Here is a 27379-nt window from a genome sequence, read left to right as displayed (position 1 = left end):
TTGTTGACAAGGGCACAATGCTCTAAATAATGTCAGGAATCTTTAATGCCCATCTGAACGATAAAACAGGACTTCAGTTTAACATCGTATCTGAAAGATCACTTATTATAATTCTGTTTGTGCCCTTATTCAAGATGTGAGTGCAATTATAAACCTCTATCTCCAAACTAAACTTGAATTAACAACAACTATTTGCATTTATATAATGACCTTCACATGGGGCAGATTAACAGTGGTGGAACCTGATGCCGAGCAGGTGGGAGGTGACCTCAAGCACAGTCAAAGGGAAAAGAAGTGGCAAGGTGGAGGCATTGGGGGAAGAGCGTTCCAAAGCTTCGGGGCATAATGGCTAAAATCTCACATGCCGATTGTGGAGTTGAGGGGTGAGGGACAAGCAGGAAGCTAGAGCCAGCCAAGCGGTGGCAGGAGTCAGAAAGGTAGGGAGGTGCCAGGGTGTGAAGGGATGCCTGAAGGGATGCAACACGTGAAGCAATGCTAGAATTAATGGATTTTCTAGCATTGCTATTGCAATGTGTTTGTGGCATGATAGAACATTATAGCGTGACAGCAGATATTGGCCCATCAACAACACCTGCTTACATTTAGATAGCTCCTTCATGCACAATAATGTCTTGATCAATTGCATTAGGGCTGAGCTGGTACTTTTCCTTCACATGAGCTATCTAATCTCACGCTCCTGCTCCCTCCCCACACCCTTTAATATCCCTGCTCTTCAAGCATCTAATTCCATTTCCACGTTCCAGCCTTTCCTTCTTTTTTTAACCGCCTCTTCTATAATTTTTAGGTATATTTTAATTTTGTGTCCCACATAGCGAGATTCTGATTTTATTTTCTGTAATAATAAATAATCCTTGTATTTGGTGCAGCACTTTTCATATTTGGAGAATGCCCCAAAATGTCTCAATAGGTGCTTCAACTATTAGGTAATACTCAAGTAGAATAATCCCAACATGGGGCTTTGAACACACAACTTTCTGACCCAGAGGCAACACCTATAATTTTTTAGGTGACATTTATTCAGTGCAGGTTAACAATCTGAAGGTAACAATGAGGAATCGAGAATTATTTTTACAGACCATTTAACTATTCACTTTAAGCAGTCCCAGGCCTCATATAATATGGTAAATAAGCAACTTGAGACATGTGATGTACATGACAATTGAAGGAACCTCAATTATTCTTGCTGTCAATGACGGAACGAAGAAACACTGTACTACTGTGGAACATCTTGATGCGCTTTAAACCAAACAAAACAGGGTGCATTTAATTCAGGCAAAATTTATTAGGGGTTGGAATTCACAAAAACACAAAAAGTTTTTCTCTGTAAGAATCTTGCTGCATCAAAGTCAATTAACTGATGTCAGTTGTGAAAGAAATCTTTAAAATCAATTACAGAGAATATAAAGAGTTTTCATCTTACAGGCAACAAATATTGTAATTTTCATCATAAAATGACAGTAAAGAATTTTAATTCACACCAGTGCTGCATGCAGCTGACTAAGTCCAAAAATTCGAAGCTTCAGAATTACGTAGCTTTTACGACCTCAAATTTTGGTGTAACAAAGGTATTGTAAAAGGGTATCATTGAACCTGTCCAGACATTTTTCCTCATTTCCTACTGTTAACAATTACAGTATAAAGACATATGTAATTAGTTTTTTTTTGCTGGTAACACTATTTTGTTGAAGTATAAATTGCAAAATTCTGCAATAAAATACTATCATATACATTTGCACCATCTAAATGTTCTTGCAACGTGCGCACAAGAGGCCGTTAGTAAAAAGGGGGAGTAGGGGAGATGACAGGCCTATGAAAACATGTGAAAAGTAGTGAATTGATGACTAAATAACTGTACAGCAGACATATATACAAAATGCTAGACTGAATACACTGTGGTAAATTCAAGCATTTACGAAAGAAAAGTCACACTTTTTCTTAAAAACTAAGGTGCTGCAGCGCCAACCATTCCTCGTCTGTGTGTGTTGAAAAATAAACATGGCAGTAATACTTGGTGATCTTTTTATTACATGGTATATCTTACTCAATTTTGTATTTAAAAAAATCATGGACGTAATATGGCGTCAACTTGAGTAAATTTTACTAAAACCTTTCTCCAGAAAATCATATATATTAGAAGGAAGTTATTCTGCTATTCAAACTTATAAACAAATTGTACAAGAGATTCTTTTCAGGAGCTTTGAATAGATAATTAAGCAGGAAAGCGAAGGCATTTCCATTTCACTGGGGCAAGTGGCATTCAACGTTGAATGATGCTTCTGATTCCAAAACCATTTTAAAAAAGATACACATCAATAGCACTTCAGTGTGGATGCACCATACAGTGACAAAACTTGCCCACACCTCTGCAGTTGCTGGGCTGAATATACTTTTAAACTCTCATTAAGTAAAACAATTACATGTCTCAGTTCTTCAGAACTGCTGAGTTTTAATGGTCACTGATGTTAATACAACAACCTAGGCTTGCTAACTCAAAAGTGCCTAAGGACTTCAGAAATATGACCATTAAGAGTACTGCATGACTAGAATCAATGATCCTTTGAGAGTTTGTCTCCGGGTGAGATTACTAAATCAACATTTTCAAAACAATCTCTAGGAAATGTAAATTATTATTTAATTGTACCATATATTCCTCAGCACAAAAAAAAAGTGAATGAACAGGGGCACCTATTCTGGGCAATTATCATAGCTGTATGATTTATTGAAGACTACACACTGAACATATTGTGTGTGTTTTTATATATATATATATACGTATATATATTTTCCTCTATTTGACAAAATCATTAATAATAAATGTTAGTGACAGACCATTGTGAGCTTCTGTACCAATGAGAATAAATAGGCATCACTACTGCATGCATGGACAAAAAGTGAGCAAATGAGATTTGCTATAATAATAATTATAAAATAATTTCTCTCAAGACAAGAAGGAAAGACAGATCAGTCTTCAGACAGCATGATCGATGCTTTAAAGCTATTCCTATTTCTTGGCAGAAGATGGTGCTAAAATGATGCGATGCTTCTTAGCTGTAGTCAATCACACAACTGTCACAGAGGCTATGTTCGAGTATCTGCAGACTGAAATTTCATTTAATAACTGTTGTAGATATTGTGCTCAACCAATGCACTGCAGATACAAATTTGTATAAAATTTTATAGTCGCTTCACGTAGTTTCCTGGAAAGGTACCAAATAACTTCGATCGCCGAGAAGTTCCTGCAATTAGAAAGAGAACTTAATTATATTTCATTAATTTCTTGATCTCGATCAGTTCTTTTCCTCAGTGTGTTACTTTAATTGTTATTGAGCACTGATGATAAAATATATCAGATGGACAGCAAACTCCCCCGATGGCACAACTAATAAAGGCATGTAGCGAGACAGTAGAGTAAAAATAATTCTAATAATCCTTACATTTGGTACAGGGCTTTTCATGTCAGCCGGATGTCTCAAAGCACTTCACAGAATATAAGGTGTATTGATTGTGTGTTTTGTAGGTGACCATGGAAGCAAACTGCATGGTTGCAGATTTGAATTCTGGTCTGAGCTGAGCTAGCAGTTGGGGTGCTATAATTGGCCTGAGAGTTCTCTGGGGGAAAATTAGCCATGATTCCAACTTCTTATTATCCGGAAGCCTGGAAGGTACGTGTATGTGATTAGGTGGGTTTGGCTGCAATATCATCTACATCTTGTCTCCCGTTGTAAAAGTTCTATTGGAATAAGGGACACTTGGATGAGGTATGGGATAAACAGCACTCATGAAGCTAAATCCCATGGAAAAAGGAATCAAATAAGGAGAGGTAAATTTAGAGGATCATAAACAGTTTAAATTAGACTTGGATTGCTGGGGGGTTGGTATGAAGGTTACGAAGAGATGCGGTAAATTCCACTTCGGTCAGTATTTCCTGTATGAGAATTTAGAACATGCAGAATTTCTCAAATTGTTCAATTCAGTCTTAATTTTGAAGTCAAGAGGTGTGTGGTTATTTATGCTTGTGTAGAATTAACATGGTAGTAAAATAAAAATCATGACTTGATCAGTGATATATGAATGAAGGCACCAAAGGCAATTGGGTCAGAGTTTTAACATCTAAACTGTATTGAATCAGCCTCTCAGCAAGGCAGCACCTGATGAATTGCCACCAACACTCCATCCCAGAAATACAGATTAGAAACATCACAACAACAACTTGCACTTTATATAGCGCCATCCACGTAGGGTAGCGTCTCAGAGCACTTAACAATGGCGGAGCCTGACTGATTGGAGATCTGCCAGAGGTTAACTGGGTGCCATTACCCAATAAGTCAACACTGAGAGAGAAAATGGAAGAAAAGTGGTAATCAGATCAACATAAAGCAATATTTAAATCAATGATTAAGGAGAGGTGCATCAATGAGCCAGGTGGCTAATTAGAAACTTGTAACATGGCACTCAGCTAGGTGTGTTGTCACACTTAGACCGGGCCTCAACATAACATTGATCAATCATGATTATCATGTGCAATGATGTCAATAAAACAGCCAACCCTGCCAAACTACAATATAAGCGCATCATCATTAGTATGGAAGACTGACAAACCAGTTTCTTTCCAGTCCTTTCAGTCCTATAAACTCACATTGCTTCACATTCCAGTGCTAATGCTAAATTATCCTGAATGCACACTTCCTAAATGTGTTCCGTTTACGAAAAGAACATTTCTCTCACAACCAACAGCATGTAGGACTCCCTTGATATGAACAATGTAAAGTCACCTAGTTCCCCATTGAGACTAAAAAAATCACCTGGTTGGATTCAACAGTCCAGAAAGTTACCCTTTCACTCAGGAGAGTGAGCCAATCTGCTGGCCGGACCATGAAGAGTACATCTACAAGGAAAGACTTTTATGGGCGAAAAAGAACACAATGGAGGCAAACATGAGAGCATCTTTTACTTCAAGAGTAGAAAAGTATTACAGGTAGAATCTTATTAAGCTGTAGAAAATCAATACACATACACACCTAGTGATCCCTTAAACAGTATTTTTAACAGAAAAGGTAAATGCATGATACTTCAATGCAACTTAGTGAAATGCCCATCATTGCACTGTATTTCTGAGCAAAAATACTGTAAAACAGATTAGTGCTACTCAAAACAGTGATAGCTTAATACTTCTGCGTAGTATATATGGTTTGAGGATAACATTAACACATAACTGCCCATTTAGACTTTTTTAGATTCAAGAAAGGCTGAATTCTGGGTATTGGGAGAACTAATCTGCTGAAGCATCATTTGATTCCCTTGTTGCAGGAATACCTTTATCTTAGGTGAGTTGGATGGTCATTCTACAGCATAGCTCTCTAGAGATGATGTTACTTTAATTAAACTGGATTCTTGTTGTACAAGACAATTGTCTGGAAGCAAGGCCATCCCAATAGATGAATTGGATGCTTTTTCTACAGGAATGTTCTTCAGACATGGGGTCACCTCAGCTGCAGGTGAAGTGGGTGTTTTCCCAAGAGGACAGTTTACTAAAGGTAGGTTCACTTCAACCGCAGAAAAAGTAGACGCTTTTTCTACAACATAGATCTGTAGGGGTGGTGTCATCTCATCTATATGTGAAGTGGATATTTGTTCTGCACAATTGTTCACAAGAGTTGGGGACGCCTCAAATATAGGTGCAGTTAATTCTTCCTCTACAGGACAGTTGTTTGGAGGTTGAATCACCTTCATCTGAGGTGAAATGGGTTCTGGTTCTGAGGGACAATTCTCTGGAGGTGCAGTCATTTTAAGCAGGGGTGAAATGGATTCAGATTCTATAGAACCATTCTCTGGAGGGTGAGCCATCTTAACCTGAGGTGAAATACATTCTGGGTTTATAGGTTGATTCTCTGGAGGTGGGATCACCTGAAGCACAGGTGACGTGGAAGCTGAATCTACACACTTAGTGGAAAAGTCTTCAGATGTCTCCTTGGAGCTCTTCGCAGCCACATTCTGGATCAACCCAGAGGGTGGCTGGTTAGACACCAGCGCAGCAAGAAGATTATGTATAGAGCTCATCTGCTTAGACAGCTCTACCCCGCTGCACTGCATAATATTATGCAGATTGACCATGTTAGCGTGCATCTGGTTGTTACCAGATTGCACACTGGCATGGACTCTGTCCATGGCTTGTTTCATCAAATACATACCCTCCTCCGTAACGGAGGGTGGGAGAGGTGCAATGTGGCTGAGATCTGCTTTTCCTGACATATGTTTCCCATTGTCTGCATATTCAGAAACTCTTGCACTGTTTGGATTTTTCGAAGCAGACCTATTGCCAGATGCTGGGTCATCCTGCTGCCCGGCAGCACATTCTGGACTCCTCCCTCTGTCTGGATTGGGTTGTGTGAGGATAGAGGAAGAATATTCATTGCCAGTCATGCTTTGGCCCCAGGGTAACCCTATAGCAGATTCTGGAATGGTTTTCTTAACAGATGAATTGGTGCCAGAACAAAGATGGTCTGAGGAGACAAAAAAAAAATACAAACATTATTTGCACATGTACAGTGGAAGTGGAGACTTATAAAGCACTTATGCAAATATAGTAGAAGTTCATGCAGCAATTAACTGCTGCTGTGGACCATTCTATACAGGAATATTCACATGCAGATTAAAGACGCAAATGTTTATAGCTTCTGCAAACGTTAGTTAAGCACAGTACTATTCTACTGGAAGAATGCATGGAAGGAGAGACTGTAATAAAAACCTACCAGAGAGCTGGGACTCCAGGATGGACGGTGGCATATCAGGTCCAATCTTGATGATTTTCAGAATCTTTCCACCAGCCAAGTTAAGCCTTTCTTCGTTGGCGTAACAGGACAACTTGGTTTTTAATCTTTGGTCATTGGACTTGATTTTTGTTTCATCACAAGTTATTGATTAACAAATCTTGTGAAAGTTAGGGAGGCTTTTTGCTCTCGTCATCCATGTTTGTCCTTTGCCATCCAGCCCTTAGTGATGATGGGCTATTCCTAGGAAAGCAGCTTGATGTTCGGCGAAATAATTGGAAAAAAACAAAATCCACAGACTGGGAGCAATAAAGAAGATTACCTACCCAGATTGTTTGTTTCATTTTTCAACTCAAATGTATCCGCCACACATGTTAAGAGTGAGGTTTGCAAGAGAACTGAACTGATGAAGATAATGTCTAAAGGCACATTCTCCTTGTTTGACACCCACAATATTGTTGAACACCCTCAAATCCTGTGCGGTTTGCTTAAGGTTAAATTGAACACCAAATTGTTTCCTTGTTGACATCCTCCACACACTGTAGTAAGACAATCTGCTGGTTATGACAGGAAGAGGAAAGGGGAGGTCCTTGCAAGGAAATAGGCTACAGGTGGAAGGATTTGATGGGACAAACTGATCTTCATCCTGGGGCTAATGTATGGTGAAACTCTAATGTGGCAGCCTGACAAATATTATCTATCTCTGAATACTGGTTTAGATAGTTTTCAGTATATGGCAGGATAATGGGTATCGTTGTATCTTATTGATCCCAATGCTATTCCCAGACAGTTTGAAGCAATCATTCTACTAATTGTTGTTTAGTTACCAGGTTTCCTTGGGTATAAATACCAAGTCTGCATTTCTGTATGAGTTTACTGCAGATTAATATACAATGTGCAACCAGCAATTTTCTAAGTCAGTTTTATGTGGTAAATTGAAGGGGCTGCCAAGTTAATTTATGAGATGACTAGGTGGGAATTGGAATGTGGTCCCAAGACTACCTCATCATTTTGTCTAACTAGGCAGTGTTGATCATTGATTGACTGACTAATTGATTGATCTGTCCCTATCTCATTGACCTTTGATAACAGCCACCAAGGGTACTCTTTTGCAAATTAAAAAGATCAAGTCAAAGAAACAAGTTCAACAAGGAGAGAAGGGTGCATTAAATAAATAAGAGACATTTAAGAAATGGCGTCGAATCTCTGTACACATTTCATGAAGATGTATTCTCCTGGTGACCCGGTTGGCAATGATTTATGAAAAACAGTAATTGCTGCAATATTTTCCCTTGGAAAACTTGGTTTCAGCTCTAATTGTATAAATCCTACTTCAATAAATGCTATAGGTTTCATGGATCTCAAAGGAGATAGGGTCTAGGGTGAATTCAGCAGATTTGTTCCATTTGTAAATGTATCCCTCGTGGGGGGAACAGACTCTTATTTTATCAACGAATGAACTATACCCATTGGCAATGGTTAATTGGGATGTGAGGAGGTCAAATGATTGCTGTGTGAGTTTAACTATGTCCAGAGCAACAGCTTTAGCTTTGAAATACAGAAGTCCCAGGTACTGAACCCAACCGTAAATATTGAAGGAAACATTTGCTATGAGGGTCTGGATGAAAGTTAAGGATTTCAATCCTCTGGCCAATACTTCATGCTATTCAGATTAAGGGATCCTTCTGAAGTATTTCACATCGACATGTGGGAAAAGATGTAGAGAAAACGCACAAATAAAATGGTGGAACAGACTCGACTTTTTGAATGACCTTTTCCTGTTCCTAATATTTTTTAAAAAAAATACAATGGTACTTTCCCCTTTAGATTATAATGGATAAAGTCATGTTTGGACAGCTTTGGTCCAAAACCTATTGAGCCTATAGGACAACCTACCTTAAACTTGGGTTTCAGCAAGAGGACACAAATTCAGCATAGCTGTTTAGATAACCATGCAAGCAAATGGATTATGGATATCCTTAGTTTGGAAGAATGCCTGGAGTTGATTTTCATGATGGCTTTGTTTCTTTGTTCCTCTTTATTACCACATAACCTGTGGTAAAATCTCATGTGCAGCTTTAATATAAATTCTGGTTCCTGTATTTCTACTGGCCGTTCAGTGTGAATTTGCATGTGTGAAATATTAATGCTTCAGGGGATGGCAGCTTTATGAAATGAAGTCATAGAACAGTGAAAATCAGGCTCGGAAGAATTGTGAAAGAATGGAAAGCCCTATGAACAGTGTTTATGGCTTGTGATGTTGGGTCTGCACCCCCCCCCCCACCTTTCCCCACACACGAAAAACACTGCCTGTGTTGTCTGAGGCATTTACTTTCTGGATTGAGGTCAAGCACACGCAGGGGAATTTATTCATTGCTTCCACCCATTAACTCCTGTACTAATGTTTACTTCCCCATCTATCTGATAAAAACTCAGACCATTAGATTCAGATGTTTAAATTGATCAATTGCTCATTGCAGACTGGCATATAAATTATACAAGTATGCCATAAATATACATACCAACAAACCATCCATCATCACACTTCTCCATGACATCAACAATATCGCCTTCTTTGAGCTCTAACTCGTCTTCATTTCGAGGATTGTAATTATACATAGCTTGGTACCTGTAAGGAAATACAAAATGCAATGTGAGACATTTAAATTTAACCAGCTGTTATCTGCTAAGGTTACTAACAATGAATACAATAAAAGTTTTAATGAATTATTTACTGGGTTATTTTCGGTAATAATCGTCCTTTTCCCTTTTGATAATTTATCTCATTTGTTTTCCAATTACTGTATTGAAGTCAGGTCTGTAGTCTTAGGTGTAGCTCTGGTAGCTTTCTTGAATCCTGTATGACCTTTCTTTTTTCATGGTCTATCTAATTTTGCTATTTTTGTGTGAAATTAAATGGGCTGCAAAAAAAGTTAAAACTTACCTCAACTACAATAATACAGACAAGCACAATGGTTGTTCAAAAATCTAGGGCTGGGAAGCAAGAATTGGATTGGATTCATTCCAAGCATGATTTAAGGCCAAATTTAATGAGTTACAGTACAGAAACCATATTTGCTTATTTACAGTATCTCAGAACATCCCCAATGTCCATTGACTCCCTCAAAAATGTGTTTGGCCTCCTGAATTTGTATTTGCAAGCTACTTCTGTTAGATTATGGCTTTTCAACTCCAATTGTCATCAAGTAGAGATACATAATATTTAAGAAATGAAATTTCTGCCCAGAGAAGGCTTCAAATATTTTATTTGCAATGGAAATGTTATATCCCGTTTAACCATTTAACCAGGTTCAGAACGTTAAAAAAAATAATACTCACGGCTCTCCCCCAGACTGCAAATCATCATGCATAAAGGCTGGTCGTTGGGGCTGTGGGTGAAAAGAAGTATGATTCACTTAAGTTTATTTTCAGAGGAAATAAAGAGAAAACCATTCATACTTTAGAGTTTCTTGCCTGAAACAAAAATATGCCACTTCAAGTCAAAGTAAAGCATTGAAGGCATATAAAAACACAAACCGTAGAGACTAACCAGGACGAGACTGCAGCAAAGAATCCCTGAGTTTACACACTGCCATCATGCATTACACATGCTCAGCTGCACACTGATTTTAGACATACAAAATCAAACCTTTGGTCTCTATAACTTGTCCTCTACAGACTCCATGGAAAGACTCATGCTTTTACTTCCCATGCACAAGTACTGGTTTACAAGGTNAAAAATGTATTGAATTCAGTTGGCACAGCAACAACAACAAAATTACATTTGTATAGCGACTTTCACGTTGGGAGGACGTCCCAAGGCGCTGGACAGACGGCAAAACTAGATTTAACAAACTGAAGCATTTCTACTATTGATGTGAATAGTAGCAAGTACCACTTCTGCTTGTACTTGCTTATGCCACAATGCACAGTTCACAGTGCATTATCAGCCAATGTGACTACTGCCCAGAGTACAAGATCTGCTTACTAAATTGATAGCAAATTCCAAAAATTCATTTAAATCCACTTGAAAGCAAAAGGTTTATATTCTGAATTACAAATTTGGATGCTGGGAATTAAAAAGAATAGGAACATATGGTTGAAATTAAACTTTAAATACATTGTAATTGTTTCATACAACCAAGCTTTATTTTTAACTCCTGTGCTCCTCTCCTAAAATAATTGCACAATGTAACATTTCTGAGGTTAAAACAAAGATATTCTGGAATACAACAGACCTGAGCCAGCAGCTGAACACTATTGTATCACATTAAATGTAAACCTTCTTAGGTTTTATAACAGATGTTCAAAAGTTTAGATTTCCCTTATTAAAATCACCCATAATATTAGACCAATAGAATACTTTAAAAAGTGCAAAAGACCTCTTAATTGTTTCATTTTCACATAGTATTTTTTAAAATCAGAATTATGAGAAAATATATTGCACTACTATTTGTTTAATCAAATTCAAGAGACTTGGAATCATCATTCAGATACACTTTGGAAATTTGAGGCTGTGGTTCAAGAGTTACAAAGTATGTACAGCATGGAAACAAGCCACTCAGCCCAATCAGTCCATGCCAATGTTTATACTTAAAATTAATGCATCTTTCCTATTTGATTCAACCACCGTTTCAGTCAGTGAGTTCCACAATCTGATTACCCTATGCATGAAATGGTTCCTTCTTTTTGATTCCCTAGTCGCTATCATATTTGTGTGGATTTGGGAAATTGACTCAATTTAAATACTTAATTTTTTAAAACAACAAATCATTTTATTTCCAAGTATTATTTTGACTTAGTTCAGGAGTTACGATTTTAAACACCTCTAAGTACAAAACAGTTTAATCTGTGAAAATAAGGCTGTTCATTAATCATACTGAGTAACTCAGCATCTGTTGACAGTGCAGGAATTGTTATGCACAAGCCACTTTTTATTTTTAACGCCTAAAATGGAATCACTCTTCTGTAAGCTTCAGGACAAAACATCTATCAAAGCACATTGGAGTATGGTGGAAAGAAGCCTTATACACAGCAAAACATACTGAAGCATAAACACACCCCAATATGCTACAGAAATTGCAAGAAATTCAGGCAAAGACAGTAATTAATTCAGCACACACACAAACACAATCCAGCAGAAAGCAAACAACTCCACATTTCTGGCAGCAGAGTGCCTCCCGATTCCCCTACCCTATGCGTTGGTGAAAAACTAGGATGCCTGACAGGAGAACTGCAGGATCTTTTAGACATCAAAGGACTGCGAGGCGGCTTACCAACAATCACTATTTCAGTTCTCAATCCAGCCTGTAAAAGCCACAAAAGTGCAGTCAGACTGCCTAAAGTTTTAGTTACTTCACCCACCTCACCACCAACCGAGAAAGAAACACATACAGATCAAACATTATGCCCTAAGGGCGACCAGTGTTCAATTGATGAGCTGAATTAAATGCTACTTTCTCCCGATCAGTAACAAAACATACAAACATGCTAAGATATAGGCCGTCTCGTTCATATTTCTGACAGTCACTGTTCTGACTTGAAGAACACGTTCTGATTGTAGTCGATTGATTTCACTAGTGTATCTGCTGAGAGAATGAAAACCTTTTATCCTCAATGTAATGATTCTTATTAACTGACCTTTTAGATGCAATTCATTACTCAGCAATTGTAGTTTTGACTCACGAGATCACATATTTTGTTCCACTTACAGCTGAGACTACAAGCAGCTGCCTCTGTATAACTACTCATGATCTTGGTTATTTTGGGGGTATTTTTTGTGTGAATGGTTGTGCTTGCCAAAGGATCAGGAAAAGTACAGTCAGGAAAAGGTTCTTCTACTCTGTACCACAATCAGAGTAATTCTCTACTAGTCTGTAAATTTACCAACTTTGGGGTTATCTATTTCAAATGAAATGCCATCATTAATATTTAGCACCACAGATCAGTAAATTTAAGGATAAGCAACAATGTAATATGCATTAATCCCAAACTCAAAGCAACATCTATTGTATTCTATCAGATGATGAATGAGATAGCAGCTTCCTAGGAGTTGGTCACACCTCATTCCTATATTCACATGCTCCTAGTAAGGAAACCAAAAGTATATCACACCACTCTATGGGATCTACTTTCAGATTGAAGTTCCCACAGGCTGGCATGATATACTTTCAGTTATCAAAACGTTATTAGAAATTGTCTCATATTAGACTCCAATTGTGTATTTTTGACTGAAAACCATTAAAATGGACGCCTTTGCTGAAAGGAAAGAGTTAAGACCTAATCCAAATTTGTTCCACAGAAAAGCACCAAGAATTGTGGAAGAGCAATCGGGATAGGAAGGAAGAATTCTTCCCACCTTTCCAACCTTCACTGCTCATCTCCTCTTCAGCAGAAATCTGGGGATATCCATATGCATTCTTGCACCTTGCCATTCTGTGGTGCTCCATCAGGCTTTTCCAACTAACCCAAACCCTGTAAATGCCTATTTTTAATCAGATTTGATGTACTTTTAGATTACCCGGTAATCAAGATAGGTAACAGTAATACTCTTATAATACGGTGGGCTGAAGGACCTTCTTCTGTGCTGTAGATGTCTACAGACCTAAATTTGTATGAACAAAAACAAAATTCTTAGTTGAGAGAATTCCAATGATTCTTTGCCTTTCTTGATACATAACTGGTTCCTAAACATCATCTGCAACAATTAAGGTGATTGCAAAAAGAACCTATAACAGGTCTGTTAAAAACCTGCTAGGAACAATTGGGACATTACCAGCATGGAAACATACCTCACTACACAATAGCAGCAATAGGAGAAATGCTTGCCTACACTTATTAAAACCTTAATCAACAAATCCAAATTCAATATCTTCAAACTATAATGTTTTAAAAATGTTCAACCACACCTTCCATCGCGGACAAAGATGTGGGTCCCTAAATATATTTCCTTTTAACATAATATTTCTCATGGATTACTTCTCCTGTGCTATTGCTCTGTACTTTGTGGTGTTACCATAATTTGTAATGGTTATTTTAAGCTAACAGCAGATAGATGACAGATCAAATTGTTGACTGCATTTCACTCTAATGGTATATGCTATTTTCACAGTGTCTAAACTCCCTGTCCTGTGCAATACACTTTGCCAGCTAAGAGAGCTAAATGCACCTTAACTGGCAGTCAGAGGGGAACTTGGAAAATCCCCAAGCGAGGTTTTCTCTTCTTCTACCAGTTCAGCACTACACCACCCAAATGTCTCTAAGACCATAAATTCAGTGAAGTGGGGATCTAATCTGTGGTACTGAATAAATAAATTTAGCACATTACTGATCCCAAATTTCAAATGAAATTATGTATACAGAGTAATCAGATAGCAATTCAGGGCCTATGCTAATCATTGATATCCTTTTGCTGTTGGCATTGCCCAAGTTACCTTCATCTTTGGAGACCAAGTCTCCGGACTGGATGATGGTTTGGTGGAGATAGTGGGTCTCTGAGGGAGCTGTAGAAGTGCAGAAGAAGGTACAGAGGGAGAAACCTTTGGTAGTGGGGATGAATATGCAGCAGGCAAAAGTGAGGGAGGAGAAGCAATAGGTTTGTCAGTTCCAGATGTTACAGTCTATAAAACAGTTGAACAAAAATGAATAGGACTAGATATGGCAAGATATAGTATTGCAAATGCAGTGCAATCTTTATGTATTATTGAACAAAAACAAGTTGTTTTTTATTGCATATCATATTCAGGCAGCTAAGTTGTTTTTCTTCATTACACTTCAGAAACTGCATTCCATGATAATTAAGGAAGTGATATTAGTATTAAAAACATGCACTCCTCCATAGCAGGTATTAGATTGCTGTCATTGCTAGGAAGATCAGCACACAATTTCATCACTTCTGTAAGCCTTCAGGCAATAGATTATCCTCATACTCCTCAAACAGTCAACATTTTCATGCCACTTTGGAGCATTAACTCAATTTTGAAAGCCAGCTTTGTTTAATTGTTCATTACGTTCTTGTAAAAAACCCCCACAAAATCCCCCAAAAGTTAGTTTTTAGGAGCAGTTTTACAGTAATTGTACCTCAGTATCAATAAGGATTTCGGTCTTATCTTCATCAGACATAATAGGTCTAGATAGAATTGCCTTTGGTGTCTTATAGATCACACTAGGCTCTTCTTTTATAAAGAGTTTCAGAGGCTCCTCAGTTGCATCCAGTGTGTCTTCGGTTTGATCAAGCTTTGACTGGCTTTCTTGAATGGCTGAGAGTAATTCTTCACAGCGCTCCTCTTCTGGTTCATTTCTGAGCTCCAGGTGTTTGTCAGGAGAACTGGTTTCTGATGGTTCTATAATCACTAATGAAATGTCTGTGGCTTCCAAAGCTTTCTCATCAGTAGAGGGAATGGCTGCATTTTTCTCAGGGGTACCCTCAAATTTGTTTGCTAATTGGATTAACTCAGTATTGTGTCCGTGAGCCACACAGTAAACTGGAGACAATGGTGAGGGTGAGATAGCATGAGATAGAGGAAGACATGGTGGGCAATTTGGAGTTTCAGGTGAGCTGGTGAGGTTCTCTATAGAACTGACTGGAATGAAATCACCATACTTATTACAGGAAGCAGAATTTGTTGAGGGAATAAAATCAAATCCAAAGGATGTCACTGCCCAAGATGTACATTCATCCAAATCAGAGAACAGACTATTATTAGGGAATGCAGGGAGTGTTGGGGCCTGGACGGTTGGAGGGGAGGACCCAACTGTCAGTGATATCCATTCACTAGTGATCGCAAGAACTGCAGACTCATTTTGACAGGGTGAGGAGTCATGCCTGACAGCAGGGGATGTTGTATTGAGCCTTCGACAAGAAGCCAACTTAAGAAAGGAAACGGGAAAAATTCAGACATTTTTTCAAAAAAAATGATGGCAATGAAATGCATTTTCAGTAACATAGATGTTACTAATAAATATTGGTTCAGCCAGCTGATAGGATAGTTGAAGTTTTTCAGGTATTTATCCCTACCTCTACTTATTGACAAATCAGACTCAATTTCACAATAAACAAGTCAATTCTCAGAATGTTGTGATATTCTAAATGGGTCACTGACAGGCGCAATTATTTGATGCAAGTTATCCCCCTAATAATAACTATCATTTTAAACTCAGCAGATGCTCCTCTTCAAAATGCATTCTGCTGTTAAACAACAACAACAAATTACATTTGTACAGTGCCTTTCATGTTAGGAGTATGTCCCAAAGCGCTGGGTAGTCAAAGATGTGGACACAAGCTGGGGGTTGGGGTCAGTGTGGTGGAGGACATGCATGACGGGTGGGAGTAGGAAGATGATGGAAGGCCTGGTCGAAGAGGAAACTAACACCAAGATCATTTCACAAGAAAATTTCCTATGCAAGACAATGAAGAAATGACTTTTTCCAAGGAGGAAATGAATGGAGCCTCATCTGGTGAAAACAATGATGTGACTTGCTATTCCCAATACCAATTGTGTGCCACAAAGCAAACATATTTTAAATTTAAAAAAAGCAATATAGTGCTGGATATACCTCTTTGGGATGGAGAGAAAGGTTGCATATTACATGAATGACTATCAGTTAGGCAAAAATTGACCCTTGATAATCTGCACTTGTATGTAACTCCATATGCAAAAAATATATTAATTTCATTAAAAGTATGCAATGTGAATGTTGTTTTGTGCTTATTTTCACCTTTTCAAGCCTTCTCCAATGATCTTTTGAAATCCTCAAACAGTGCACACTGTTCTAAACATGGCCTCAACAATCATATATACAAGATGAGATCCAACACACGCAAATAACCTCGTATTTTAACAAGCTCCTGAATCAAAGCTGAACACTGAAGTTTACTGCTAAAAATCTATTTTTCTTAGCTCCATTTACACGAAAGTAGTAAATGTGCTTTAATGAATATTAAACTAAATAAGAGTGAATGATCACATAGAAATGATGAAATTATTCAGAATCTCAGGTGACTGTAAAGCAGATTTGTAACAGTTTTAGTTTAAGCAGTTAACCTGAATTATCCGCTACTTTCTTTGCAATGAATGGTCAACCCAGATATTGGACGGATCATTTAATATCCCTGATGCATACATAAGCTGAATCATAGACAGTTACAAATCTGGGAGATGACCTTCATTTTGAATGCATTTTTATTCAAATTGAATGTCATCTTTCTGGAATTGTAGGTATAAGATAGGGTACTTATCTATTCACTAAACATTCTTGCTAATAGTTTTCAATCTCTAAAGGATTTGTAGGTATAAATAGGATATTCATTTACTCTGTATAATCTTCCCAAGAAACCCTATTCATCACACTCTTATTAATCCCCACTTCTTTCTACCCATTAGATATTTTTATCTGCTATATTTGATGGGAGTTGAATAAAGAGCAGAATCAAAAGAAAATTAAAATAAAGTAAAATGCCAACATCGCGCAATGCCTCTTTCTTATCTTTTACAACACTAAGATGTTACAATTCTTTCAAAATATGAGCTATTCAATTAGTGAACCTGAGGAACTGGATATTTTCTATTCTTTTGAACAATCATCAAGTTTGAAAAATTCTAAGTCAAATGCGCAGTAAAGTTCCCTCCATTCTTGAAATAAATGTTATAACTCTAACCTCTGAGGAGATGTCCTCCACTACCAAAGTAGAAAATGTATGTTTCCATTTGTCCCATAAGCCATCTGGGGTTAAGTTGGATTGAAACTCAAGAAGTAAAAGAATCAGGTTATGATTTAATAAGTCACGTTCCACCAAAATATCTGAGAAACCATCCAGCTGAAGAGGAGATTCTCATTGAGTGAAAACAAAAACAGAAGTCGCTGGGAACACTCATCAGGTCAGGCAGCATCTATGGAGAAAGGAAAGTCAGTCAACGTTTCGGGTCCACGACCCTTCGTCAGAACTGGGGCATGTTGGGAGAAACACAAAGGGTCGTGGACCTGAAACGTTGACTCACTTTCCTTTCTCCATAGATGCTCCCTGACCTGCTGAGTGTTCCCAGCGATTTCTGTTTTTGTTTTCAGATTTCCAACATCTGCAGTATTGTTTTTTTTCTCATTAAGTGTGTTGGTTTAATTCTTACTTTAAATAGTTATATCAGAAAACATCACTTTAAGCTCTAATATTCTCAAACAACCACCCAGAGTCCTAGTTTGACATTATATGTGGGGTGGGTGGATGACAATGTTTTTTTCTGGTCCTGTACATTCTTATATTTCAGTGCATATTGTATATGACAAACTACCATTGTTTTTTCTTGTCGATAAGCATAATTTAAAAAAAATTCTTATCAATATGTATAATTACAGCAACGATCGTTTTTCAATAAAAGTATTCAAAAATGTCACTTGTTAAAGGTTCACTTCAAGGTTTTCTTATCTCTGGCAAAACCATCTCCAGAAGACTGAAAAGTAAACAAAACAGCAGGGGGCAAAATAAAATCTGATGGTTTCCCACTAATATAACTGTATTATATTAATCCATAGATATAAATGCCACAGTAAATTGTTCAAAAACAAATTAGTTGCCTACCTTTGTGGATCCCAATGTATGGATCCTATCGCTGGAATAGCTATGAGGCAGAGGAGGACCGGAGAACTCTGCAGCACTCTTAAGCTGAGGTTTCTTGAGTACATCTACATAGGTTATCGGAAAGATACCTTGCCGGTTTGTTCCAGGGATCCTTCCTTCATACCAGTTTTGATCTACCCGCCTGACAAGTTTGATTCGTTCACCCTAAAGAGATCAAATATTTCAATTGTATACCCAGAGGAAACAAGTGGATTGAATAATAATAAAGCTTACATTTAGTACAAGGCGTTTCATGTTGAGAGGACATCTCAAAATGTTTCACAGGAAATCCTGTAAAATGGAATTACTGTGGGTTTTGTGGGTGAATTCGACAAAGAATTTCGCAACAGCAATGTCCCATAAACAGCCATGATGTGAATGATCTATTTTATTGGGAGATAGTTGGTGGGACAATGGGAGAAACTCCCTTCTCTCTTTGAATAGTGCCAATATATTTCTAATGTCCACCTGGACAAGCAGACAGTACTGGTCTCGAAATTCCAGTTCATGAACCAACAACAATGATGACAGCCTGTATTTATATAGAGCCCTTTCATGCAGGGTAGCATCTTTTGAATGCTTTAAACCAGGTGAGTCCGCAGTACTCCAGGGCATTGCTGATGACAGACCAGCCAATCTAGCTTCCCACTCAGCTGTTGTTGAGCCTGCAAGCTTAAGCCCTTCTGGGTCGGTGGTCCTCGCTGGGCCAGCAGTGGTAAACTTGCTAGATTATGTACTCAATGGCTAGCAATGCTAGTTTTAGCTGGTGAAACTCCAGCAGTACTCCAACACTCTAGGCTTCCAAGTCTTGGCTCTTGCCAATCTGCGCCTTCCACTCTCTGGAATTAGGTAAGCAGTATGTGTTCCTCCAGGGGGAGAGCGTGCATTCCATTCCAGACACACAAATTTCCATGATTAGGTGGAATACATATGTGGAAGTCTCAGTTTGGTTGGATTCTTTTAAGCATAATGATGTCTGCATGTGTCAGACACCTGGTAGCTGACCAAATGAAACCCAAATATTTTGCCAACATCTCTGAAGCGTCACTCCAATTTCTGCTTTATTTCTAAGAGGAATTGAGACTTATGCTTATTTTCTGCTCTCTTAAAGTTTTGTTTTATCTTGTGCCTAATTCTTGAAGAGTAATTACTGGTACATACTATGGGCCTAGACAAGAAAATTGGACTCAATTTACAAAGCATTTAACTGGACATGTGAACATATTAAAAAAAAAGCTCCACAGATAGAATAAACCAGCTTAGAGAACAACTTGACATTTTGGGGTATTATGAACATAGAACTGGAGACAGTAGTATGAAGCTAAGTTGAAAGAATTGTTAAAACAAATTCAATTTACAGAAATAAGATTTCTAGCAGCCAGAATTACCTTCCTCAGGGAAAGCTCCACGTTGGTATCTGCTGTAAAGTTATATTTTGCAATAGCTTCACCAAACTCCCGAATTTCTGCTGGTGGAGGAGGTCTTGCAGGCTGTGCCTTTTCCATTGGGGGCACCTTCTGCCAGGAAACACAAACATATCTGTCATGAATCAAAGCACGAGTAGTACAGCTTCATAACAACACCATAGAGTGCAGTAAAATAAATCAATACCATGTTATACAGCAGGTGCGAAGAGTTACAAACCTCAACATATGAAATGGGGAATATCCCAACAGCTCCGTGGTGCTCGCCCTCAAACCAATTTTGATCTATCTGCCTGAGAATGTAGACAATGTCTCCTTTCTTGAATGGCAATTCCCTGTGGACAATCATATTTTAAATATTGTTCTTATCACAGGTCATGACTCATGAGCTTTCTATGGCCTTTAGGCACAATCACACTGTAACACATAGGTGATAAAGTGTTTCAGAAGATTCTCCATATTGAATTACCCTGAAGAAAATTGGAATAACCTCTAACTGCTCCATTGCTATGAAGACTTCGTATAGCAAGGATGGCAAAGGATGCACAGGGAGATTGTGAACAGGTGCAGGTTATTGTACAGGAAATGGGACACAGAGGTCAAAGGGCTTTTTTGCTACAAAACATGCAAAAGCATGTTACTGTCTGGAAAATCCTGCTCAGCTGCATTGTTACAGGTTCTGCCATATTAATCACTGGGATAAAAGTGCTGCAGTACAATGTGCTCTTTGTTGTTGAAGAAATCAATAACAAATTTTAACTTCTGTAATTTTCGAAACATCCAAACAAAGATGTTGCAAACAAGAACAAACAGATTTTTTTGAAATTCCAACATGGTCGAAAGTTATATCGTAAAAGTACACTTTAGTACTCAAAATAAACTCTTTCTTGGAACAAATGTAAAATCACCCAAAATTGTTTTTGAAGGCATGGCAAGGTCAAAAAGAATTTTTTTTAAGGAGTGTTCTGACGGTAAATGTAATGGTTCAATGTAATTAGATTTTGGGAGGATCGCAGTGAGTGGGGACGTAGTGGGTGAAAGCTTGGCCTTATAAATAATAATAATAGCACTACTACTACTAATAATAATAATCCTTGCATTTGATATAGTGCCTTCGAAAATATACTGTAAAGTGAATTGACTATAAATTTTGTGGGCGAAACGCGGCAGTGAATTATGCACAGCAGAATGGAAATGGATGGAGAATGTTGGAAATTCTTTGACATTGCTTTGACATTGGAAATTCACACCTATGGAGTGATTGAATTGCTCTCTCTGGAGCAGGAAAGTGACTTTATGAGTGAATTGTATTGACCTGTTGTTGAGCAGTTATTGGTACCAATCGGTGGGCAACAGAACTAAGCTGGAGGAGCGGAAGATATGAACAGGAGATTGGTTACTGGAGAATATTGCACAGCAGAGTGGGGCAAGAACATGAAAGTCAGAATGAGCATCTGAAAGTCGATCTGCTGGGAGTCAGGTTGCTGGAGTTTATAATTATTCCAATTTCTACCTCATCTGGTAGAAAATGGAGGGTGGTGGTCATTGTGGGGGGGGGAAGAAAAATTAAATGTAGACCAACAATATTAAACTGTTAAAACTAAATTGTTGCTTCCTTGCCACTATCAGCCATCAGTGCTTATTAGTGCAAGGAAGCAACAATTTGGTATCACTTACAAATAATTTCCAAGTACCCTCTTGGATTGCTCTATTTGTTTAGTATCACGGTGATCGGGCCTTCAGCCTTTCTGTCCCCACCCTACGGAACTCCATCCCCCAATCCCTTCGCCTCGCTCCCTCGCTTGCCTCCTTTCAAGGCACGTCTCAAAATGCTCCTCTTTGACCGAGCCTTCAGCCACCCTCCTACCCTCCCCTATCCCGACCTCCAGCTCCCTGACTGTCCAGCGCCTGGGACGTCCTCCCGACGTGAAAGACGCTATACAAATGTAATTTTGTATTGTATTTTGTATTGTATTCCATCATGCAGCAGGTCACTACTGCTTAAAACATTACCATCTAGAAAAATAATAACCAAATTACAAGCAGCAAATAAACTATAAACAGTAAATAAACTACAAGCAATAAATAAACAGTACTTACTTTGCGGTTTGAGCTTTAAAGTCATATATTGCCTTAGCAGGCTGTCTCTGAAAAGACAAAATTCCCCATCAGAAATTATTGTGTTACGTGTAATGGGATAATCGTCACAGGTATTAATTATCACAATAGAAATTCATGCCAGTCAGTAAATATCACCCCATTCCCTCCCTAACCTCCCCACCATCAAACTTGATCCAACTGGTTAAGTCAAAGCACCCATAGTGGTCACTGAGTCTGTTGTCGGTGGTTATTTAATGTTGATTTTTGGAAATTGATTTATTTCAGCTTTAAATCTGCTACTTCAAATATTCTTCCTCAGGCACTAGCAACTCACATTACAGGGAAATGCTGTGCTCTGGGAAGCTACCCTGCATGAGGGGTGCTATATAAATGCAAGTTGTTGTTGTGTGCTCTCCAATGGGGCTCCAATGGCACTGTGTGAGCTTGGCTGAATTGTGGTCTCTATCTTTTGAAATCTGAATATGGTGCTTGGAAATAGGCTCCCCAATGGTTTAGGGAAAACGTACAGCTTTTCAAACAGTGCTTTGACTAAAAATACATAGCATTGAAAGTCCCAATCTTTTTCTCCCTCTCAATATGTTACTACAGAATCCAGTTTAAAATTGCACAGTTGCGTGCGTAATTGATAAAGTGTAAAAGCGTATAAGAGTGCAGGTAAAAAAATGTGCGTGAGAATGAGAATGTGTGGCCGAGTGAAACAAGTAAAAGTGAGAGAAAGTATTGTCTTGAATCAGATACCAGGGTTCTGACTAAGTACATGCAGTTTTGCCCTTACATAGAGCAAATGTGAGTGAGTGAATGACTGTATGTGTCGAATGCCCTCTATTAGACTCATACCTCTCTTTGTTCCAAGCGCCTACATATTTCATCTGGCGTTTCCCTTTGATTCCTTGGTGTATATCGACCCATCTCAGAAATATACCTAGGAGATTCCTGATCTATTCGAAATAAAGAACAACAAATTAAAAGACCCATACAAAGTTGTAAATGCCATCGACCAGTTTTTTTTAGCTACTTGGTCAAATGGAAATAATCTACATGATTATTGTGCTCAATATTGCTACCTGTTACTTAGGTACAATAAAACTTGCAATGGTTTTCACCCTATGAAGATTCTGACACCAGATCAAGAACCAAGAATCTAGTATTTCCCAAGGAAAGGACAGATTTCAGTGTATAATTCTTCTATACTTGGAAGAATCCTTCTATCTGTAACCAAATGCCTAATATTTGAGTGGAACACTTGTAAGTAAAATAAATGCCTGCCAACTCACGCCTACCATTTTTACTCAGTAGACCAATCTTAGTGTTTCTCAACTGATAGCACTTCATTTGCATGAATGAATTCTGAATTAATGTTGCCGAGTGTGTCCTTTAGAATAAGACTTAAAGAGATTGTGCTGGTGGGGATAGTAAGCTATTCTGCCTTACAGAGAGGATGAAGTTACAGCGATTATTGATGGGGACAGCTGAGGATCTTATTTTACCATAGCAGCAGCTCAGCTAAATCAAAGTTTGTGGAATGAGAGATTGGCAAACTTTTCCTTTAGAAGATGCTTTTGGAGCATTTCAAACTGTAGCAATAATGGGCAAGTGTGTATAAAGAGTTTGCAATTTTTTTTTGTCTGTCCCAGGACATGTATTTGGTATCAGCTGTGCAGTTACTGCCTTTGATCAGCTACTGTTTGAGTGGAACATTTAACTTGTAAGTAAATTAAATCCTTGTCAACTTGTGGCCTTCCATTTTAACTCCCAGGGACAGTGTTGTGAAGCCTTCAAAGGCTGAGAATGAGAAATTGAATAAATTTGCATACAATGTTTTCGATTTTAAAAGGGCCAAATTATGTGGTTTTAATGACCAGGAATATAAAGTAAGCTGTACATTTTCCTGCAATCCTGCACTGCCTAAACAGATTGTATTATTGTACCGATGCAAGAGCTCAAATTATGCTCAAATTATGCAGCCTCTTCTGATTCTGTACCATCTTTTTGAATCTTACTAATAACACATTCTCTACCAGTTAATGGCTAGTCACCCATGCCCCCAGAATAACTTGATTCAATTACTGCCTTCTTACTCCCCTCTATCTATTGCCCTGCAGTTAGTTAATGGACCTTCGTAACAAAACCATTAGCATGCAATATTCTAACAAGTGTATTTTATTGCAAAATTCAGTTGAGCTAAATTCTGCATAGAAAGCATAAGATTTGGAAGAAGTACATCGAATGGTCTGTGGGTGAGCTAAAAGCGACACTTACCGTTGAGATCTGTTTTGGCCTTGTGCCTAACTACGTGAAACTGCTGGTGCTGGACATATGAAAGTAATATGAGTACCTTGGTCATCACTGAGCACATACAGCAGATATGATGTAATCAATTGGGAGAGAAAACATACCAAACATGGTCATTTTTGTTAAAGGCTCCCTTGTTATGTTGGCAGTTTCATTAACATTAAAATTTATTAATATTGGCTCCTTTTGAAAGCTTTTAAAGTAGCAGATTATTTCCATTTTAGAACTGGGAATATAATATACAGGATTAACTAAAGACCATTGGCCCATCCCAAAATATATAAAAAGAAATTAAATAATCCTAATTTCCTCTCATATCCCTCAACTGACTCCTCCTAGTGAGAGCTCAAACCCACAATTGTTGGTTGTTAAATGGCTAATGTGACATCCTCCTGGAGTGGGGTGGGGGTTAATGGGCCTCTTTGAAGCTGCATGTGTCAAACACCCGGCTAATCAAAAAAAATTAGTCTGTGGGGGAGGGATTCATAATCATGGCCAGGCTTTTGTAATAGGTGGAAAAAAGTGATATTTCCCAGTAAATTTGATAATTATCTGGTTATGACTTATCCTTTTTACTATGTAATAATAATAATAATAATCCTTGCATTTGATATAGCGCTTTTCACGTCAGGAGGACGTCCCAAAGCGCTTCACAGAACACACTGTAAAGTGAATTGACTGTATATTTGTGGGCGAACGCGGCAGCCAATTGCGCACAGCAATGTCCCACAAACAGTCGTAGATTGAAAATGACCAATTTATTATTGGTTTTGGTTTTGGAGGGATTATTATTAGGCTCTGTGTGGAGTAAGGAAACTTGCCCAAGGTTTCGCCCTCCCTGGAATTTAACTCAGGTCTCTCACTTGCAAAGCGAGTGCTCTAACCACTGAGCTACAGGACTCCACAATAATAATACTTGCAATTGATACTTGCAGGGCCTTTCATGACAGTGGGACTTGCCAGAGCTGTACCTGATTTACTGGAAAGTGTAAGCGATTGCATTCTTGTGGACGAAGATTGTTAATACTGTACTATTTATTGATTAATAGTACAATTGTTAAGACTGGACTAATAGCAATATTATATTCAAAGTGGATCGCAAATCAATCTGTAGTGCCTGCAATAGTACTCTATTGATAAATTGATATACTGTATAATAAATCCCAATATATAAACACAGATTTATACTGCTTTTCCTCACAGCAATTTGCTGCAAAATAGCAACAGAAACTGGGCCCAAGTAGCTGGGTGATATAATTGATTAACTTGCACAGGAGTAGAAGACAGGTAAGTCTGCCTCTTGAGTTTGAAGTAATTTGTGGATTACAAACTACACATTAGTATCACTTCCTATTAGTAGCGTTTTACAATGTGGTGACATATATATTAAGGCCAAGCAGGAAAAAAAATAACCTGTTAAAAGACTACACCAAACTTTCTTAACACAGATGATACATTTGAATGTGTTGAAATAAATAACAATGATTTTAAGTGGACTGAAATGGCAAAGTAAAACACACCTTTTCAACAAAAGGAAAATGATTTGGTTAGAATAAAGTTTATTACCTGTGGCTCTACAAAGCTTATGCGAGTTATGTTTTCCTTGATTCTAGTTAAATATTTCCAACTGAAAGTTTATACCTATCAGGAAAGACTGAATATTCTTGGATTCTTTTCTCTTGAACTCTCTTGGACTCTTTTCTCTTGTAAGGGGTGACTTGATAGAGGTCTTTAAAATGATGAAAGGTTTTGATAGGGTAGACATAGGGAAGTTGTTTCCACTTGTGGGGGAGACCAAAGCCAGGGCCATCAATATAAAATAGTCACAAATAGATCAAATAGGGAAGTTAGAAGAAATTTCTTCACACAGAGAGTAGTGAGAATGTGGAACATGTTACCACAAGGAGTTATTGAGGCAAATAGCATAGATGTATTTAAGGGAAAGCTAGATAGGTACATGAAAGGAATAGAAGGTTAGGCTTGAAGGCTTAGTTGAGGAAGGGCAGGAGGAGACTCTCATGGAGCATAAGCACCGGCATAGACTAGTTGGGCCGAATGGCCTGTTTTTGTGCTGTATATTCTAATGTCATGTATTCTAATATTTCTTATATTGGTATAATAACTAAGTATAATTGTGATTGGTCTGAATTGGGCTGTGGCTCATTCACAGGTTTACAAATCTATACACCATCCACCTAGTAAGGGCTCAAACCCATGCTTATCAGATGTCAAACGACCAACTAGTGACTATCCTCCTGGGGAGTGGGAGGTAAGCGGGTCTCCTTGGAGCTGAACTTGGTTTCAAGGTGACATGCCTGACAATTGAATGTCGGAATAGAGCCAGCCCTCTGTGGCAGTCTCAGTAGTCTGGATCCTAGTCAGGTGGGTCCACAGTATTCTTGGCTCAATGGCAGGACCAGGCACTAGGGGTCATCTCACTCTCACATCTCACTCAGCTCCTGTTAACCGTGCAAGTCGAAGTCCTGCCGGGTAGGGTGGTCCTAGCTGGGATAAGAGGCGGGAAAGCTTGCTGGATGAATGGATTGCCTGAAAGGGTGGTGGAAGCAGATTTGATAACAACTTTTAAGAGAGATGTAAACAATTATTTGGGGAGGACAAGTTTGCAGGGCTATGGGGAGAGGGGGAGTGGGATTGATTTGGATAGCTCTTTTCAAAGAGACACAACAGGCCAAATGGCCTCCTACTGTGCTGTATAATTCTATGATTCTATGATATGTACGAATTGCAGACTTCAGCTGTATTGTATGAACCTCAAGCATGTGTTAATGTACTTCTGCTTAAATGTGTGTTCAAAAGAGGTCAATGTGACAAATGCATCCACTGTTTAAGATGTTGTGATATTTTGGAGACACAATATTTAAGACAAAATCTAAAAGTGAACATATATATCATAATATATATGATGCTGACAAGAAGCTGCTCTCACAAGCTGCATACATTTTCCTGGATTTAAAAAAAAGTCAGCAAATTCATTGTGCTGAACTGGACCTTACTATCTACCAAATCTTAATTTTAAAGACAAGATGAAATAATCATGCATCAAAGAAATGTTATGTTGCCTTATTAAAATTCATGCTGTTAAGCACTAAAATAGATGGAAAATTAAATGGTAGATCAGCACA

At 38.2% G+C, this 27379-nt stretch overlaps 1 protein-coding gene across 1 annotated transcript in view; it reads right to left on the bottom strand.

The window, feature by feature from the left end:
* Positions 1-1283: 1283 nt before the first annotated feature.
* Positions 1284-27379, bottom strand: part of LOC103178234 (sorbin and SH3 domain-containing protein 2) — a 127198-nt gene continuing 101102 nt past the window's right edge. Inside the window, exons 18-26 of the mRNA XM_042341065.1 lie at positions 24204-24290; positions 22782-22882; positions 21924-21970; positions 20044-20158; positions 19788-19916; positions 18361-18564; positions 10128-10177; positions 9311-9417; positions 1284-3257 (exon numbers count right to left, since the gene is read on the bottom strand). Of these exons, the coding sequence (XP_042196999.1) occupies positions 3196-3257; positions 9311-9417; positions 10128-10177; positions 18361-18564; positions 19788-19916; positions 20044-20158; positions 21924-21970; positions 22782-22882; positions 24204-24290 (902 nt within the window). The 3' untranslated portion in view covers positions 1284-3195. The remainder of the gene's footprint in view (positions 3258-9310; positions 9418-10127; positions 10178-18360; positions 18565-19787; positions 19917-20043; positions 20159-21923; positions 21971-22781; positions 22883-24203; positions 24291-27379) is intronic.

The sequence above is a fragment of the Callorhinchus milii genome, unplaced genomic scaffold, assembly GCF_018977255.1.
Source record: "Callorhinchus milii isolate IMCB2004 unplaced genomic scaffold, IMCB_Cmil_1.0 Scaffold1, whole genome shotgun sequence".
Classification (NCBI taxonomy): domain Eukaryota; kingdom Metazoa; phylum Chordata; class Chondrichthyes; order Chimaeriformes; family Callorhinchidae; genus Callorhinchus; species Callorhinchus milii.
Note: the sequence above shows the minus strand (reverse complement) of the source record. Positions and strands in the feature narration are given on the sequence as shown.